The sequence below is a fragment of the Panthera leo genome, chromosome A1 (genome assembly GCF_018350215.1).
Source record: "Panthera leo isolate Ple1 chromosome A1, P.leo_Ple1_pat1.1, whole genome shotgun sequence".
Taxonomy (NCBI): Eukaryota; Metazoa; Chordata; class Mammalia; order Carnivora; family Felidae; genus Panthera; species Panthera leo.
This window is the reverse complement of record NC_056679.1, coordinates 69757391-69776401: the sequence shown is the minus strand read 5'-3', so window position 1 is coordinate 69776401 and position 19011 is coordinate 69757391. Positions and strand designations below refer to the sequence as shown.

At 43.1% G+C, this 19011-nt stretch overlaps 1 protein-coding gene across 13 annotated transcripts in view; it reads left to right on the top strand.

Moving 5' to 3' along the window:
- Positions 1 to 19011, top strand: part of DOCK9 (dedicator of cytokinesis 9) — a 333584-nt gene that overhangs the window by 188744 nt on the left and 125829 nt on the right. For all 13 annotated transcript variants that reach the window (XR_006199867.1, XM_042929529.1, XM_042929595.1 and 10 more), the window contains exons 16-27: positions 7440 to 7519; positions 7599 to 7786; positions 7916 to 7981; positions 9371 to 9463; positions 10737 to 10860; positions 11401 to 11522; positions 12613 to 12699; positions 13055 to 13144; positions 14532 to 14647; positions 14920 to 14989; positions 15801 to 15926; positions 16672 to 16743. Coding sequence is in view for 12 of the 13 variants with exons in the window: in XM_042929529.1 (XP_042785463.1) it covers positions 7440 to 7519; positions 7599 to 7786; positions 7916 to 7981; positions 9371 to 9463; positions 10737 to 10860; positions 11401 to 11522; positions 12613 to 12699; positions 13055 to 13144; positions 14532 to 14647; positions 14920 to 14989; positions 15801 to 15926; positions 16672 to 16743 (1234 nt within the window). In the remaining variant the exon portion in view is untranslated. The remainder of the gene's footprint in view (positions 1 to 7439; positions 7520 to 7598; positions 7787 to 7915; positions 7982 to 9370; positions 9464 to 10736; positions 10861 to 11400; positions 11523 to 12612; positions 12700 to 13054; positions 13145 to 14531; positions 14648 to 14919; positions 14990 to 15800; positions 15927 to 16671; positions 16744 to 19011) is intronic.

Here is a 19011-nt window from a genome sequence, read left to right as displayed (position 1 = left end):
GTTGGTTGTTTCTTTTGCTGTGCAGAAGCTTTTTATCTTCGTAAGGTCCCAGTAGTTCATTTTTGCTTTCAGTTCCCTTGCCTTTGGGGATGTGTCAAGTAAGAAATTGCTATGGCTGAGGTGTATGACCTCATTTTTGAGAAGAAAACATTTTATATGCTTTTTGTGTGTAAATGAAGAAATGGATAGGCAAACAGCTAGCCATGTAGAAAGATAGTCATCAAATAGCCATGTCGGGTGTATACCAAAATGGTGGGCATGGTTGTCTCTGAGGGCTAGGTGTATGGATGACTTTTAACTTATACTTGATAGCTTTCCATGATTTTATGTGGACTTTTTTTTTTTTTTTAACCAACATTTACTTTCATATTCTGACAAACAAACAATGAGGTTTTCTACATGTGGCGGTGGTTGGAAGCCCTGTCTTGGAAGTTGTGTGCCAGGCAGGCTAGCTGGAGACTGCTCTGGCTGGGGTGGGTCTTTGGTGGCAGCCCCAGCTTACTGTTCTGTTCCTCAGCGGAGGTGAAGGGTAGGCTCTACAGGGTCTTTAATGAAAAAGTGATCTGAGTGGAGAGCCGATGGCCAGGAGAAGCACAAGCCTTCGCTGCTTCAGAGCACAGCGGTAGCCTCCCCAGCATACTGGGCTTTCATGAGTGTGCTCAGTAGGAAGGATCTTGTGGGAGGAGCGTGTTCTAGAGGGCCAGCCAGAGAAACCCACCAATAGGGATGTGATGCTGTCAGCCTCAGAAGATGCAAAGGGAAGCCTTTGTTCTTCCTTCTCAGCAAAATCCAAAGAAATGCCCGTGTCTGCTCCCTGTGCTTTTCACAGTGGAGCTAGGGAAGTGGAGGTTTCCTTTTTTTTTTTTTTTTCTTTTTAACCTTGGCATTGTTCTTTTCCTTTTCCCTTTAATTAATTAATTAATTAATTTGTTTGTTTGTTTGTTCATTTTCTTACAGAGAATAATCTCATGTCACTGACCTGGGCACCAGCCAGGTGTAAAACTATTGTTACTGCTCCCATGATTGTCTCAAAATGTCATTTAATAATGGATGGGAAAAATTTTCTCGAGCTGCCCCCAGTCTTTAGAAAACAGCCAGCACATCTATCTCATAGGCCACTCCTCCCTCTCCTTTGCAATAAGTACCAGGGGTGTTTTCCAAGACTTAATAGAAAATAGTTCTGTCAGATAGATGGTATTGCTGACACGTATGCTTCCAGAAACATTTACCTAAGAAGAAACACTTGGTATTTTATCCTTGTTTGATTTGCTCACGGTGGTGTCTTTTCTAACTTCTGCAGGCAATCTGAAAGCATGAAGGCAAAGTATAAAAACAGATCATTTTCTTTCCTTTTCTTTTCAAAAATTTTTTTTAATTCTAGTTAGTTAGGATACAGTGCAATATTGGTTTCAGGAATAGAATTCAGTAATTCCTCACTTACATACAACACCCAGTGCTCATCATAGCAAGTGCCCTCCTTAGTACCCATCACCAGTCCAGCCCATCCCCCACCTACCTCCGCTCCAGCAACCCTCAGTTTGTTCTTTATACTTAAGAGTCTCTTACAGTTTGTTTGCCTCTTTTTTCTCTTTTCTCCCTTCCCATATGTTTGTCTGTTTCTTAAGTTCCACAAATCATATGGTATTTGTCTTTCTCTGACTTATTTCACTTAGCATAATACTCTCTAACTCTATGTCACTGCAAATGGCAGGATTTCATTCTTTTAGATGGGTGAATAATATTCCACTGGGTATATATGCCACATCTTCTTTATCCGTGCATCAGTTGATGGATACTGGGTTCTTTCCATTGTTTGGCTATTGTTGATAATGCTGCTGTAACCATTGGGGTGCACGTACCCCTTCGAATCTGTATTTCTGTACCTTTGGGTAAATACCTAGTAGTGTGGTTGCTGGATCGTATTTTTAACTTTTTGAGGAACTTCCATACTGTTTTCCAGAGTGACTGCACCAGTTTGCATTCCCATCAGCGGTACAAGAGGGTTCCCTTTCTCCCTATGCTTGCCAACACCTGTTGTTCCTTGTGTTGTTAATTTTAGCCATTCTGACAGGTGTGAGGTGGTACCTCATCATGGTTTTGATTTGTATTTCCCTGATGATGAGTGATATTGCGCATCTTTTCAAGAATATTTTCTTTCTTTCCTTCTTTTAAAAATTGTTAATGTTTATTTTTGAAGGAGAGAGCGTGAGCTGGGGAGGGGCATAGAGAGGGGGACAGAGGATCCAAAGCAGGCTCTGAGCTGTCAGCACAGAGCCCACTGTGGGGCTTCAACCCACGAACTGCAAGATCATGACCTGAGCTGAAGTCAGACGCTCAACTGACTGAGCCACCCAAGTGCCCCAAGAATATCTTCTTTTAAATGTACTTTATTCTTTTTTTTTTTTTTTTGGTCTGGTGCAAAAGGTGTTTTTATTAAAGCACAGAGACAGGACCGTGGGCAGGAAGGGCTATCTAAATGTAAACGTTTTTAAGGCTACCACATTGGGTAGGTTTTGGTTTTTTTTTTGTTTTTGTTTTGTTTCGTTTTGTTTTGTTTTTGTAATGCTTATTTATTTATTTATTTATTTATTTATTTATTTATTTATTTTTGAGGGAGAGAGAGAGAGAAGCATGAGCGGGCAGGGGCAGAGAGTGGGGGGGGGGGGGCATAGCAGAGGATCTGAAGCAGGCTCAGCACTGACGCGGAGCTCGAACTCACAAGCCGTGAGATCATGACCTGAGCCAAAGTCAGATGCTTAACTGACTGAGCCTCTTCGGTGCCTCCACATTGGGTAGTTTAGGCAATAATATTATTAAGGTTTGTGCATGAGACTTACACATATATGTTTATTTGTACCTTTATGTTCTTTGTGCCCAAGTTTGACATTCTTCTCTCCATTTCCCTCCGGTTACATTGCACTGAAGCCAGGTGGGGCTATTGCCTTTCTCTGAAGCCATTGTGTACTTGCACTCTACCATGCTTTGCCCTCTGCCTAAATCATATCCCCATCTGCTTTTGTCTCTCCGAGGGACCTCTGTCCTCTTTCAAGTCCAGTCTGTAACTTATGTCCATGTTGGGAAGCTGGGCCAGGTTGTGTGGCTTCTCTGCTTGAGTCCCCTCTTCTTTTTAAGGGGGAGCCCTAACAGCCCTGCGTCCTATAGCTATGGTGGGGAGTAAATGAAAATGCATGTCAGGGTGATGTCTGTCACTGAGAAGACTCGTCTCTTAGCCTTCCTTCTCCACACTCTAGACACTTGCCTCCCCGTGGAGGTTTGCACACACTGTATGCATGTGTTTGTCATCATCTGTCTGCTTGAGCACAGGAGTCATGTCACATTAGTATTCTGCCTGTGGTGCCTAGTCTAGTGTGTGTCATATCACCATAAGCACTTGATAAATGCTTATTGAAATTTCTCCTAGACATAAATTCAGTGATTTTGTGTAAGCAAAAATATCTCAAATTTCTTTCAATCACAGACACATTTCTTTAAGTGACTCCAAAGCTTTTAGGGGCTATTTCCTTTTACAAAATGCATTTAGAAGATTAGACTCACCACCAACAGACCCACACATGCCAATATTGCCCGTTAATCCCTTTAATGGGTCAGTACAGAAAATAGAGAAGGGAGGACTGGACTGCAGAGACACAGAGGTGAGGACACCAAGTCTGTTGGCCTGGGATGATTGCTGGTTTGTGATACTCCCCTTGCTTCCGGGAGTTGTCAAGTCAGCAGGATTGTATGGGCAGTGGGAAGAAAAACCTTTCCTTTGCCTAAGAGTAAGAGTTTGAGCCTCATTCCTACACTGATATGTAGACAAAAGCAGTTCCCAAATTCCAGATGCCCTATGTGTGTCTACTTTATACATTCATTTAATGCAGTTTTAGGATGGGCTTTCATGCTCAAGGTATTGTAAGTTGTGCATGGAATATATACATTTTTCAGCATTAAAAAAAAAAAACTAACCCCAGTTAAAAGATAATTCACTTTGTGTGATACACACACACACACACACACCCCATCACTTTGGAAATGCATATAAAAAAGGGCAGTAGAATTTTCATTGTTTGTAAGGTTTTGATGTGTATTGAGCCAGGTTCCATAAAAGCCCTGAAGTTTTGAAGTAAGTTTAAGACTATATTTAAAAAACCAAGTTGGTAGAAACAGCTTCCACAAAGCCCATGTGCCATGTGCTGTGGAACTAAGCTCAGATCTGTGCTTTCTTGGAAATACATGGACATAATGCCTCTATAGAAATAGCAGCCAGAACTGAAAGCTTTCATCAGGGAAAAGAAACAAGTATAGTTAGACACAGAAGAATATAACACATTGTGCAAAGAGTTCCAGTGAGGATTGTTTAATTAAAACTTGTTGCTTAGAAATCCAGTTATCATAAGTTTATATGAGGATGATGGCAGAGTAATAGAAAAAGTGGTGAAGGGACATACTTATTGGCAGAAATAACCAGCAAGGGATGAAACAGCACTCTTGGACACTTACATTTGGAAACATTCTTTGCAATAAGCAGGATATTTCTGATTCCAGGAAGCAGAAACAACTTCCTAGGTGTCTGTAAGATTTGTGGGATGCAGGGTTCTGTGGTAAGGGGCAGTGTTGAGGTGTTTGAATGAAGAGGTGGAGCAAGGCACTGTATGTCAGGCGAATTTATAGCTGCACAGAAACCCATGGGTCTCGGGGTCGATATCCCCGAAGAGCTCTATGTAAAGTGGAGAGCGACTCCGACAGTATAGCATCGTGGGAGCACGCAACGTGTGGGAGGCCTGGTTGCAACAGCAACCAGGAGATGACTGTCGAAGGCACAGTCTTCTAGCTAGTAGGAAGGAATACTGTGGGGGTGCCCGGGTGGCTCAGCTGGTTAGGTGGCTGACTTCGGCTCAGGTCATGATCTCAAGGCTCAAAGGGTCGTGAGTTCGAGGCCCATGTCGGGCTCTGTGCTGGCAGCTCAGAGCCTGGAGCCTGCTTCCGATTCTGTGTCTCCCTCTCTCTCTCTCTGCCCCTCTCCTGCTTGCATTCTCTCTCTCTCTCAAAAATGAATATTAAAAAAAAATTTAAAAGAAAAGCATATTATGTTTTTGCATAAATCACACAGTAGGCACAGGGACAAGATAGAGCGGTGATGCTGGGCTGTACCTAGACATCTTTTGGCCAGAAATCTTTAAAAAAATTTTTTTTAAGTTTATTTATTTTGAGAGAGAGAGAGAAAGAGCAGGGGAGGGGCAGAGAGAGGGAGAGAGAGAAAGAATCCCAAGCAAGCCACACTGACAGCGCGTAGGGCTCAAACTCATGACCTGCAAGATCATAACCTGAGCTGAAATCAAGAGTCAGACGCTTAACTGACTGAGCCACCTAGGAGCCCCGGCCAGCAATTTTTTTAACTGAAAACAGAATGTGTGAAAAATTGTTGACTTGTCTTCCTGATAGTTATCTCTTTCAGGATTTCAAGGAATTGCTCATTGAAACTCTGATATAAACAAAAGACAAGTGGAAAAGAGAGAAACCCTAGGAGAAAGCAATTCCGCACATTGGAGCTGGCAGTGGGCAAAGCTCAGAATGTGCTCAACATGGGCTGTTGTCATCAGGAAGCGAGGATTCAGGACTGTTAGGAAATCCTGACGCAAATGAACAGTACCCCAGGTTAGACTGACACGGTACATGTGAGGCTGCTTATTATTAACACGTAACAGTAACGTCTGAGGAATCTTCAAGACAGGAGCTAGGAACTTTTCAAAAACAGGAATAAAACCAAATGCAGAATCTGGAGGCCAGTGAGCTTTGATGGGTTTTTTTTTGCAGTGTTTTAAAAGGCATTATTAAACAGGTGGCTTGTGAAGAACCACGAGGCAGCATTCTGTTTTCTTAGGAATAAGTCATGTCATGTCGAACTTGTCATCCTAACCACATTGCGGCTTTTCTTTTTTTAATTGGGTTGCTAAACTGATGCCACAGAGGAATGTAAGACCTTTAACAAGCGTATGTTCCAAGATGTCCTGTGAACGAGTCAGGGAAGTGTAGTGTGCACGAGTGGACAGGTGTTCCAGGAACAGCGGTGACTGGATTAGCATCAGTCTGGTGACGGACCTTTAGGGGTTTGAGAAGGAACCTGTTCTTGGCCACATTCTGTGCAGTATCATCATCCATGACTTTTTTGAGGACATAACATGCTGGCAAAGTGTCCTCATGACATCAGGCTGTTAGGGATATCTCATACATTAGATGTCAGAATCTGGATTTGGAAGGGTTTTGATCAACTCGAAATGGCTCAGACGTAAAAAAGTGAAACTTCCGCAAGGCAAAAATCAAATCCTGTTCTGAGTTCCCGAACCATAATTGTATGAATATAGGAGAGGGATGTAGCATGAAAGTAAAGCCTATGGAAAAAGATTCCAGGATTGTAGGTGATTTAAATGTAATGTACATCACTAGGGTGGTGTGGCTACCACAAAATAATAGAATCTGGCTACGTCGGTAGAAGGGTGTATGGTTCAAAACCAGTTAGCTCCTATGCCCCCACCTGGTCAGACCTTATTGGGCCTGATCTATGCAGTTTGGGCACCTTGATGTAAATGGAGCATTGTTCTAGGGGAGAAATGGCATTGGAGGAAGGTCTAAAAGGGCTGAAAACGGAGGCCTTCAGCATGGTGTGGTTGCCATTCATAGACGGTGGAAAGGTGTGCCACAAAGAATGTAACCAGGCCCCTTGGTGAGTGCAGGTTTCAGGGAGGTGAGATGAGGAAGCACAGTCTGGGTGTGAAAACCGCTATGCTGAGCTTCCTCGCAACTAGGAGGGGTGACACGGGAGCAGTCCTGTCAGGAACATCTCACAGGAGGTTCTTATACTGGGTTGAGTTACACTAGATACAAACACCAAACGTTTCATTCAGTACTTACTTTGTGTCCAGCATTTTACTAGATACTGGAGCCTAAGATGGAGTCTAGCTCTATTTTCATGATTGTAAATGAGCCAAGAATGTGTGGGTAAGGATGGAGTGGTTCATGAAAGCTAACTGTAACACCTTGCTGATACTCTTAACTAGATTTGTGCAGTCCAGCACGGTAGCTACTGGCCATGGGTGACTATTGAGCAGGTGAAATACAGCCAAGTCCAAACTGAGATGAGCTGTAAGTGTAATACACATCTGCATTTGAACAATTAGAGTAACTTTTTACACTGATTACATATTAAAGTAATAATAGTTGGGATATATTGGGTTAAATCAAATGTATTCTTAAAACTGATTTTACCTGTTTTTTTGTTTGTTTGTTTGTTTGTTTGTTTGTTTTTACTTTTTAAAATGTGGCTCCTAGGAGGTTTACTGTGTGGCTCACATTATATTTCTCTGGAAGTGCTGCTCCAGAATTTAGGTTTTAGAGCTAACCTGACTTAGACACGTGTGATTTTTCTTTTTTTCTGTTTACAGACCTGAAAAGATGGCTAAACTCCCAGTGATTTTGGGCAACCTAGACATTACAATTGATAATGTTTCCTCAGACTTTCCTAGTAAGTGTTAGTTCTTTGTAATAACCAGACAAAATTCTGTTTGGTTTTTACTGCAACTTGTTTATTGTTAATTTTCCAGATTATGTGAATTCGTCATACATTCCCATGAAGCAGTTTGAAACCTGTAGTAAAACTCCAATCACATTTGAAGTGGAAGAATTTGTGCCCTGCATACCAAAACACACTCAGCCTTACACCATCTACAACAACCACCTGTATGTTTACCCTAAGTACTTGAAATACGACAGTCAAAAGTCTTTTGCCAAGGTGAGCGCAGAGATGGAGGTTTCAGTTTTGAGATCAGTCTCTCTTGGCTTCTCATGTTCTTTTATATACATTTACATATTCTGGCTTCTTGCCTTATTTTCTTCTTTTTTTCTTTAAATATTGCTACAGGCCAGAAACATTGCTATTTGCATTGAATTCAAAGATTCAGATGAGGAAGACTCTCAGCCTCTGAAGGTTTGTTTTGTTTTGTTTTTAACATTTATTCATTTTTGAAAGGCAGAGAGAGACAGAGCGCGAATGGGGGAGGGGCAGAGAGAGAGGGAGACACAGAAACAGAAGCAGGCTCCAGGCTCTGAGCTGTCAGCACAGAGCCCGACGCGGGGCTCGAACTCACGGACCGTGAGATCATGACCTGAGCCAAAGTCGGCCGCTTAACCGACTGAGCCACCCAGGCGCCCCTCAAGGTTTGTTTTTGATATATGTCCTCATTTTTCCATTTTAAAAGTGGACCTGAGTGGCAAATTGCACAACTAAAGGAATTTAGCACATTATAGTTAGACGCAAACACGAAGATATGTGACATCATAACATATAACCAGATGTGTCAAACCTTACAGAATATGGAGTAAATGAGTTCTTGTTCCTCATTGACTGTTTCCGTTTTGTTACACTCTTTGGGGATGAAGGCTTCTTAGGCATGTTCAATTCGGTAAATACATCACGTCTGACTATGAGCCAGGGTGTGTGGGTGCTAAGAATTGTATTAGTAAGATTGATAATAGAAATAATAATAAGGATAGATTGATATCTGTTAAGTATTATAATATGGTAATAATAACACTAGTAGAGTATTGGTGGTGTTTATTGAGTGCTTATTATGACCCAGACTCTGCTCATAGAGCCTTAGAGTTATTAAACTCCTTTAATTCTCCTAACAGTAATTTTTAGATGAGACTAATGCATAAAATTTAAATAAAATTGTTTAGGGCTGTCCATTAGTGGCACCAGTGTTCAGATCCAGGTGGTCTGGCTCCAGACCCCAAATTCTTTACTGTAACTATGTGAAAATGACTTTCCAAGAAAGGAAGGAGACAAAGGTGTAAAGAAGAATGTAATAGTTTTTGCCCTCAAGAAAAAAAAAAAATCATGGTTTACTGAGAAAGCTAGTCATGGAGAAAAAGCTCCTGGCACATAGAAGGTCCTGAAATGACTTTTTGTCAAAACTGAATAATTAGTCTAAAAAATGCTAAGGGGACCCAGAGGAAGGAGTTAATCATTTCTTGATGGACACATGGGAGTGTGGTGCACATAGAAGGGAAGGTCGTTCAGGCAGAGGGATTGCATGAGCACAGGTGTGGAGGTGAGAAAGGGAGTTGTGGGCAAGCTGTTGTCTGGTTATAGCGTGGACGGGTGTGTATGCTCAGGTGGGGGAGCTGGGAGAGGGGCTGAAGGAAGGGTTGGACCCAGGAGACGTAGGGGTCTCTTAGGCAGAAGAAATCCATCCATCAGAGGTGGTTATTATAAGTTTATGCTGCAGGAAGGCCTCTTTACAACACATCTGAGTTTAATTTCTGACTCTGTTAATTAAATACTGGTGTTTTTCTTTGCTAACTCTTGCTTTAGTGCATTTACGGCAGGCCCGGTGGGCCAGTGTTCACAAGAAGCGCCTTTGCTGCGGTTTTACACCATCACCAAAACCCAGAATTTTATGATGAGGTAAGTGAGGAGGTTTTCAAGGGAAATCCCAGTTAACCAGTTTTAAAGAAAACTCCAAGTTGTTTGCTTAGTAAAGCAAAATTCAAGAGAAACTGCATACTACACTGCAGTTACAGTGCTAGAACTAAATGTTGACGTATTTATTTTACATCTTCTTTTCTAATTACAAAAGTAACATTTATTCTGAAAACTTGGGAAAAAGCAGATCATAGAAGAGGAAAAGTCAAAAAGCTCTCCTCTATTACTACCACAATTAATATTCTGACATACTTTCTTTCAAATTCACACTTGTGTGGTTATGTTTGTTGGATCCGAGAATCTTTTTTCTGTATTGTTTCTTTATGTAGAATGATAATGTAGTTCATTAAAACTACTATATGAATCCTACTTTAAAAAAAAAAAATTGTTAATGTTTAGTTTTGAGAGAGAGGTGGGGGCAGAGAGAGAGGGAGACACAGGATCCGTAGCAGGCTCCAGGCTCTGAGCTGTCAGCACAGAGCCCAACTCGGGCTCAAACTCATCAGCCTCGAGATCATGACCTGAGCCAAGTCTGATGCTTGACTGACTGAACCACCCAGGTGCCCCTGTATGAATCCTACTTTCAGATGTTCTATCCTGGTTTTTCATCATGCCTTGGCTGTGTTAGGTTAATGTAGGGGTTGATGTCACGTGTTTTCTAGTTCTTTCTAGAGTTGACATACCAACTCTCCCATTTCTGGTCAGTGAATGTCTTGGTCTGTTCAGGCGACAGCAGAACCACAGAATAGGTAGATTGGAAACAGCAGGTATTTATTGCTCACAGTTCTGGAGGCTGAAGTCCTAGATCAGGGGGCCAGCGTGGCCCAGTGAGGGCCATCTCTAGGTCACACACTTCTCAGTTGTACCCTCACATGGTGGAATGGGCAGGGAGGGCTCTGTTGGATCTCTTGTAAGAGCATCAGTCCCATTCATGAGGCCTCCACCCTCATGACTTAGTCACCCCCACAAGGCCATACATCCTAATACCATTACTTTGGGGGTAATACGAATTTCAACATAAGAATTTGGGGGTGGGAGTGGGGACACACACATTCAGATCACAGCAGTGGATTATGGATCCCTTTCTTCTTTGGCACAGTTTACGTTCTTTGATTTCTTCGACTGCAAATGTTAATGCTAGTTTGGAGACCAAATGCAGGTTTGTGCAATGGGTGACGTGTTGTGTGCCTGCTGTCATCAGGAATTCTTGTTGTTTTAAAATATAAGAGAGATTGTTATTTTGTCTTCCTTGCAGATTAAAATAGAACTGCCCACCCAGCTACACGAAAAGCACCACTTGTTGTTCACGTTTTTCCATGTCAGCTGCGATAATTCTAGTAAAGGGAGCACAAAGAAGAAGGATGTTGTTGAAACACAAGGTTTGGGGTCTCATCAATCCTTTCATTGTTTACAGGTTACATAGTAGGTTCTTAAATTTTATTTATTTTTTAAGTTTTATTTATTTATTTTGAGAGAGAGAGCATGTGTGTGCAAGTGGGGAAGGGGCACAGAGAGAGGGAGAAAGGGAGAATCTCAAGCAGGCTCTCCACTGCCAGTGCGGAGCCTGATGAGGGGCTTGAACTCACAAACCGTGAGATCGTGACCTGAGCCGAAGTCGGACACTTAACCAACTGAGCCACCCAGGCGCCCCTTAAATTTTATTTTGATTCTGAATTCTCATCCTTCTGTGGAGTTTTTAGATGACGTTTGTGAAGGTAGCATGCCTGGCTTGCATATGTAAGTTTTTATGAAAGATCATTTTAGAATTGTAATCCCAAAGAGGCCAAAGTACATTGTAGACAGTGCTCGGCAGAGACTAGATTCAGGGCCTTAAAGATCAGGCCATTTCATAGCACTGACTTTCTTTCATATGTTTTCGAACAACCTGCCGTGAAATTTTTTGTGTTTTGTTTCAACAGTTGGATATTCCTGGCTTCCTCTGCTGAAGGATGGAAGGGTAGTGACTAGTGAGCAGCATGTTCCTGTCGCGGCCAATCTCCCTTCTGGCTACCTTGGCTACCAGGAGCTCGGAATGGGCAGGGTATAGGACTTTAAGACTGATTTATCCCTATACCTTCAGAAAACATGAAAAATCGGCTAACGCAAGAATAACACAAGAACGCACACAGTATTTTTGCCGGTCCCAACATTTTGGTTTTAGTTATTCATTTCCAAGTAAACATAGGCCAGTGGAAGGCAGTGCTATTAACAGCACAATCTAGAATTCTAGTTTGGGCATTTTATAAGTCCTGAACTAGCAGCGCCTCATCAGGGAAACAGAGACTTAGAGATACTGGATGAGGTAAAAGTTTTTCACTGCAAATCAGCCATGCTCAAATAAGGACGTGTTCTTAGAGTCACGTAAACTATTAGGAATTGTCTTTCCGTTTAGCGTAAATGTAGCAACTCGTGCCCACAGGGTGGCTGGTTCTGATACCTTTGCTGATCCATGAAAGCCTGAATTTTCTCCCATTTCTCCCATTGGTTAACTGATTTTGCAGTTTGTTTGGCCATCTTAAATTTTATAGATTTCAGTTTTATAATGCACTCAGGTAAGGTCTGCTTTATTTCATTTTGCAGGGCTTTTAATATTTCTCAACATTGAAGTAGTGCCAAATTTGGGTCCATGTTATGGACAAATGGTTACAATATTCCAAAATCAGGAGAAATCCTATACCACTCAGTTATAATTCCTAATCTGAATATAAGAAAAAATGGAGGAGTCAGAAATCAAAGTAAGCACACACAGAGTATTGACCCTTTACCCATGTAGGACTTCATACTGTCCCATTTGCTGGACAATCTTCTGCCATCACTGTCAGGATCCTAAAATCCAGTTTGGTCAAGTCATTGGTGAAATAGGATTCTTTCCCTCTCAAACAGATAGTAACTCATACAACTGCAACTAAAAGGTAACTTAGAAAATCCAGTGAGGAGAGCTTTGTACCTGGGGGAAGAGAGTGGGCAGAAACTAGTACTGCTTGCATTCTTGCAGTGAGCCAGCCGTAGCTGTTGAGTCACTGACGCTGTTTGGGCCTGTGACACCTCACCAGTCCTCTCGGTGAACATGGTGTTTGAAGCCAAGAGCACTCATCTGTTGGGATGTTTTTTTTCCCTTCCATATTTTCTAGCATTATGGTCCAGAAATTAAATGGGTAGACGGAAGCAAGCCGCTGCTGAAAGTTTCAACTCATCTGGTTTCTACCGTGTATACTCAGGTACGGGCTGTTCCATTAGCATTAGTTAGCAATGATTGCTCAGTGAACGAATTTGCATGATCTTTTCAGCAAAAAAACAAACAAAAATCCTAATTGATATGTTATACATACATATAAGGCGCTCATATGTACTGACATAAATGAATAGTACAAGTAACGTTTCTCAACTATTTCCTCTTTTGTTGGAGGTTCTTGGAAATCTTTTAAAAATTTTTATCTCTTTTGATGTTTTCATTTTTATATGATCAGTTTCTTAGTCTAAATAAAACATGCATGCTGTAAGAAGCAGGTACTCCTATTTCCACAACATTATGCTAATAGGCCTTCTTTCTTTCTCTTCTTTTTTTTCTCCCAGGATCAGCATTTACATAATTTTTTCCAGTACTGTCAGAAAACCGAATCTGGAGCCCAGGCCTTAGGGAGTGAACTTGTAAAATACCTTAAGGTATCAGATGGCTTTCTTAGTAACCCCTTTTTAATGAGATTGGAGTAGGTTGGGTTTTCCTTTTGCTGGCGAGGGTCGTTCTTACCTCTCGGGAACCTTATAAGGATGCTCTTAGCTGGATACTCTCGCTTCTCTGTGGTTTTAGATGGTGGCAAGAAGCGGCCTCATAAATAGGACAACTCCAGAGTGCTGTACGTCAACTCTACTGAAATTAAAATTAAGAATTTAATTAGAAAGAAAAGAAGACGAAAAAGAAAAGAAATAGGACAACTGCTCTGCCTCCATCTTTGTCCCACATGTACTGTTTTTAGGCCCAACCCAAAATACATTGTTCTCTGCCTACAAAATCACACACATACGCAGGCCCTGTCCTCTGAGTGCTCACTGGGTGCAGGGCACAGGGACAAGCACATAAGAAGGAGGGACTTCAGTCCTGCCATTAAGGCATTTCGAGCTCACTGTAGGAGATAACATAACCGTGGCGAATGGTGCTAGGTGGGCAAAAAACAAAACAGAACAGAACAGAAAAGAGTGCATGTGACCATCCTCAGTGTTGTGCAGGCTCCCTGTATCATGAAACAGTGATACCAAGGTGGCGTTTCTCTAGGGGAGTTTTATCCAGAATGTGGTTCAAGGGGAACATTTTAAAAAAGGAGAGTAGTTCAAAGAGCACCCGAGGCGTGGGGACAAAATACCAGACATTTGAGAAATGGAATACGAGTTTGTTTGATTTCAGCAAGGAAAATGGAATGGGGACTTCTAAAGTCACTGCTTTGCCAAGTGTCCTTTCTGGTACCTCATGGAGAACCGTGTGACTTTAGGAAGAGACTTTGTGTCGGTTTTCTATTGCTGCTGTAACGAATGCTACAGATTTGGTGGCTTCCAATAGCACAAATTTATTTTCTTACACCTCCATAGGCTGAGTTCCTTTCTGGAAACTCTGGGGGTGAATCTGTTTCCTTGCCCTTTCCCAGCTTCTGAAGGCTGTCCTCATTCCTTTGCTTGTAATCCCTTCCTCCATCTCAAAGCCAACTGTTTTACACCTCTGGCCATTCTTTCCTTAGGCACGTCTCCCCTGACCCTCCCCTTCTGCCTCCCTCTTCTGATTATGAAGACCTTTGTGGTGACTTCATGCCCACCTGGATAATCCAGAAGAGTCCCCCCATCTTATGGCCAGCCGATTAGCAGCCCGAATTCCCTTTTGCCCTGTAACATCGTCACAGGTTCTGGGAATTAGGATGTGAACATCTTTGTCCCTTATTCTGCCCGCCACAGGTTCCCATTGTTTTAGATATACTTCTTCCATCCTTATTTGGAACGGGGTGGAAATTTGTTGGGGTTGGTCTACTTTTGAGAAGAAAACACAAGTGCCATTCCTTGTCTGTAGAGCTTGCATGCAATGGAAGGCCACGTGATGATCGCCTTCTTGCCCACCATCCTGAACCAGCTATTCCGCGTCCTCACCAGAGCGACCCAGGAGGAAGTTGCTGTCAACGTGACACGGTAAGAGAGGCGGAGAGGTGGATACCTTCTCCCCTTTCAGTCTGTCCTCATCTGGAGCACGGTCGTACATATCTGGGATGCTAGTATGTGTTGACCATTATAGTTAAGAAATTTCTTTTGATCCCATGTAGAGGGACCCCATCTAATTCCTCGTTTCCTTGTTTCCTGTGGTGCCAGTAGCATCATCATTGTTCTACTACTACTGTGTAATAATGAAATGTTTTCATTTTCACATTACTATTCATTGCTTTATTCATTCCTGTGGTGTGTAGGGTCATTATTCATGTGGTTGCCCAGTGCCATGAGGAAGGATTGGAGAGCCACTTGAGGTCATATGTTAAGGTATGTAAAATAAACTGTCCCTATCACTTCAATCTGTGGCTCTCCAATTTTCCTTCCAAGGACTCATTTAAAAAAAAAATCTAGTTATTTGGGGGTGCAACTTAATACTTCTGCCTTCTCTTCTATACCTAAAGCCAGTGCTTGTACCTGGACGAGAGGAGGTCCAAAGAGGGGCAGCCATTCATTTATTTATTTAATTTTATTTTTTTCAACTACATTTCTCTTAATGGGTTTTGCAAATAATGATGATGTGGAATTTCAAAGAATTTTAAGTCGCTCTAGGAAGGCCTTTGGTATAGCCTGTTGTCATTTTTCTTTTTCCCAACTAAAATCTGCAGTAAAACTGCTTCTCCCGAGATGAGAAGGGTAGCTCTGTCTGCCATCAAATTAGATAACTACGTGGGATAGCAAGAGATGCCATGGGGCTGAGTAGCAGCAAGTTCTTTGTTCGTGTAACACAGTTCCGTAAACAAGCGGCAGTTACCCTTCGGAAAAGTTACACACACCTTCTGTTTAGTCTTAGACACCTCTGTAAATTATGGCTGTGGGATCAGTCCCCCAGGGTCAGGGGACACATTCCTCCAAGTCCTTGGGAGGTCGAGTCGTGGGCTGGAAGACCACTGACCTGAGCCAGGTGGTTCCCTAACTGATGGGTTCCCTGGGGGAACCCCTCCCACCTTCTGTTTCCACACCTTCCTCTCCCCGCTGCACTTGCACCTGGGTCCCTGACCGCCATCCCCCTGGGCCTCCCCTGCTTTCAGCCCACCTCCGATAACTGGGGCATTAAAGTACCTCTCCCTTTTCTTCAAAGTATGCGTACAAGGCTGAGCCGTACGTTGCTTCCGAATACAAGACAGTGCACGAAGAACTGACAAAAGCCATGACCACAATTCTCAAGCCTTCTGCCGACTTCCTCACCAGCAACAAACTACTTAAGGTATATCGAGGGGCCAGGGTGGCTCTGTGATATGGAAACTGATGAGAGAGAATCCAAAATGCCACAGCCAGGGGGTACCTGGGTGGCTCAGTGGGTTAAGCGTCCAACTTCTGCTAGGGTCATGATCTCACTGTTCATGAGTTTGAGCCCTGAATCTAGCTCTCTGCTGTCAGCACTAAGCCCCCTTTGGATTCTCTGACCCTCCTCAGCTTGCTTTCTCGCAAAATGCCACAGCCGGATCAGTTCACCTTCCTGGTGTGCTTTTAGAGACCATCACCAACTCCTGAAAAGGGGTAAAGAGTTAGTTCTCAGGGACCAACTTTGCTGCGTATACTTGGGTTTCTGATGGAGCTGCAAAATATTACCATATTCAAAGTTCCATGGGCTCTTAAATTTTAAGAAGTCATTATATTCAAATGGGCAGAGGACACTGAGAGATTACAAAGGTGGCATCAGCAGGCGAGGCTCAGCAGAGAGGCGAGATCACAAATCTAATCCAGTGGTGCCTCTTTCTGGCTTGTGCCGTGCTGAGCAGATGCACCCAGCTTCCTGGACACACAAAAGCCAGAAAACAGCTGCCTGCCACTCACCTCTGGTCCCATAATAATTTATTTACCGAGAGGTTCAGCCCTGCTTTTGAGTTACACCTGTTTTGTGTCTGTAACATTGTCGGCCTAAGGGGGTAAACATCTTACCTTCTAAGTTGTTGTTTTTCTTACCAGCATCTTTTTTTGTTTTCTTTCAGTATTCATGGTTTTTCTTTGACGTTTTGATAAAATCCATGGCTCAGCATTTGATAGAGAACTCCAAAGTTAAGGTATGTCCTTTCGTATCGGGCCTTGTGTGGCGGCTCTTAAGGGAGTCTTTTCGTTGGGTTTGTGGCCAACGTTCATTAGCCCTTTCTGTGTGCCAGTTACAGTACTGTTCTAACGGTTTTCCAAGTGAGAAAACGGTTTATTCCATGTGACAAAGCCATCAGGCTATAATAAAGTTCTACCCTTCATTTTATAGATGAAGATACTGAGGCCAGAGCGAGTTCCTTGCCCAAGGCCACGCTGCCAGCGAATAGAGGGGGTCAGGTTTTGAGACCAGTCTGCCTCCAAAGCTCACTCTCCTGAAGCATGTGTTAAAAAGTCCAAAGTCTTTTCCTTTGAATAGCTCAGAAATCTTCAAGTCTGTTGAAATGAGAGTAATAGTTTACACATTTATTTTAAATGTAATTACCCAGTCTTGAACATTGTACACCTTTCTCAGGGACTAAGCTGAGTGTGTCAGATGCATGTCCTCTAAGCATTGAATGGACTCTGAGATAACTCAGTCTCCCCCCACCAGCCTTTCTCGCTGAGGTGCCTGGGTGTGTGTGACACTCTGGGTCCCTACGTGTCCTCTCTGGACTGATGCCTGTCTGGGTGTGACCGGCTGTTTCTGGCTGTCTGAGGCTCATTGTAGATACATTTTTGTAAGATTCTAATAGGCAAACGCAGTGGCCAAGTCACTGAGTCCCTTTTGAGATGTGCATCCTCTTGGAGTTGCCATAACGACTCCAAATTCTCTCTGCATCGCAATTATGCAGAAGCAGGGCATTGAGCCCATTGAGCCCCATGGAGAGCAGGAGGCCCTGGGGCAGGGAGCTGGTGCCCAACTTTCTCTCACAGTGAATGAGGGGAGGAGAGGGGAACCACAGGGAGGGAGGGTGAAGTTCTAGGCCACCTGGACCAGGGATCTGGACTCTCAGAGAAAGCCTGGGGAAAGGCTGCTGGATTTTGTCAGGCAGAAGGTTGGCGGCTCAGCACCGAGAGCCACACTTTCCTCTAGTGGAGCAGGCACTAGTGCCTGACCAGGTGGTTTCCTTTTTATTTTTCCCTTTTTATTCCGGTTTTAGTGCCCAGGGAAATGCCAGATGGAAGTGGGCCCTGCTTTCCACAGAGTAATGCACAAGTAAATCATGCCAGAATAGCCTGCCAAATAAAAACCTAGCAGATTGTCTGCTTGGCAGTATGCAGCTCAGTGTGTGTGCACGCACACACGTGCACACACACATTCATGAATGCACACACATGCACTTTTGCATGCATGCACACACGCACACATGCATGCATGAATGCACACCCATGCACTTATGCATGCACGCACACGCACACACATGCATGCACACACGCACGCATATGCACGCATCTGCATGCACACAAGCTCACATATGCACGCATGTGCATGCACACATGCATGCACTCATACACACATTCATGAATGCACACGCATGCACTTATGCATGTATGTGCGCATGCACACACATGCATGCACACGTGCTCACACATGCACGCATGTGCACACACATGCACACACACATTCATGAATGCACACACATGCACACACGCATACACACACTTACACATGCGTGCGTGCACTCACATATGCACGCATGTACATGCACGAGTGTGCACACGCTTACATGTACATGCACACACACGTGCATACACACACACATGCACACACATGGGCCATTTGGATATAGTACTTTTCTGTTAAAAATGTTGTCATATGCAGGATAGGTTGTTGGCCTGTCTTAGTTTGCTTGGGCTTCCATAGCAAGTACCACAGCCTGGGTGGCTTTAACAATAGAAGTTTATTTCTGCACACTTCCAGAGGCTGGAAATCTGACATCAAGTGCACGTCTCCTCTTCAGTCTTGTTGGTTAAGGCCCACTTTAATGACCTTATAGTAACTTAATTACCTCTTTAAAGACCCTATCTCCAAATACGGTCAAATTCTAAGAGATTGTGGGTTAGGATTTCAACATATGAATTTTGTTGTTGTTGCTGTTGTTGTTTTTAGAGAGAGAGAGTGGAGGAAGGGCAGAAAGACAGAGAGAGAGAGAGAGAGAGAGAGAGAGAATCTTAAGCAGGCTCTATGCTTAGCACAGAATTGGGCACGGGGCTTTGTCTCATGACCTGAGCCAAAATCGAGTCGGATGCTTAACTGACTGAGCTACCCAGGTACCCCAACATACAAATTTTAGGGACACAATTCAGTCCATAACAAGGCCCCACTAGATTTTTCATTATTTTTGGTTTCAAATAAATGTAAT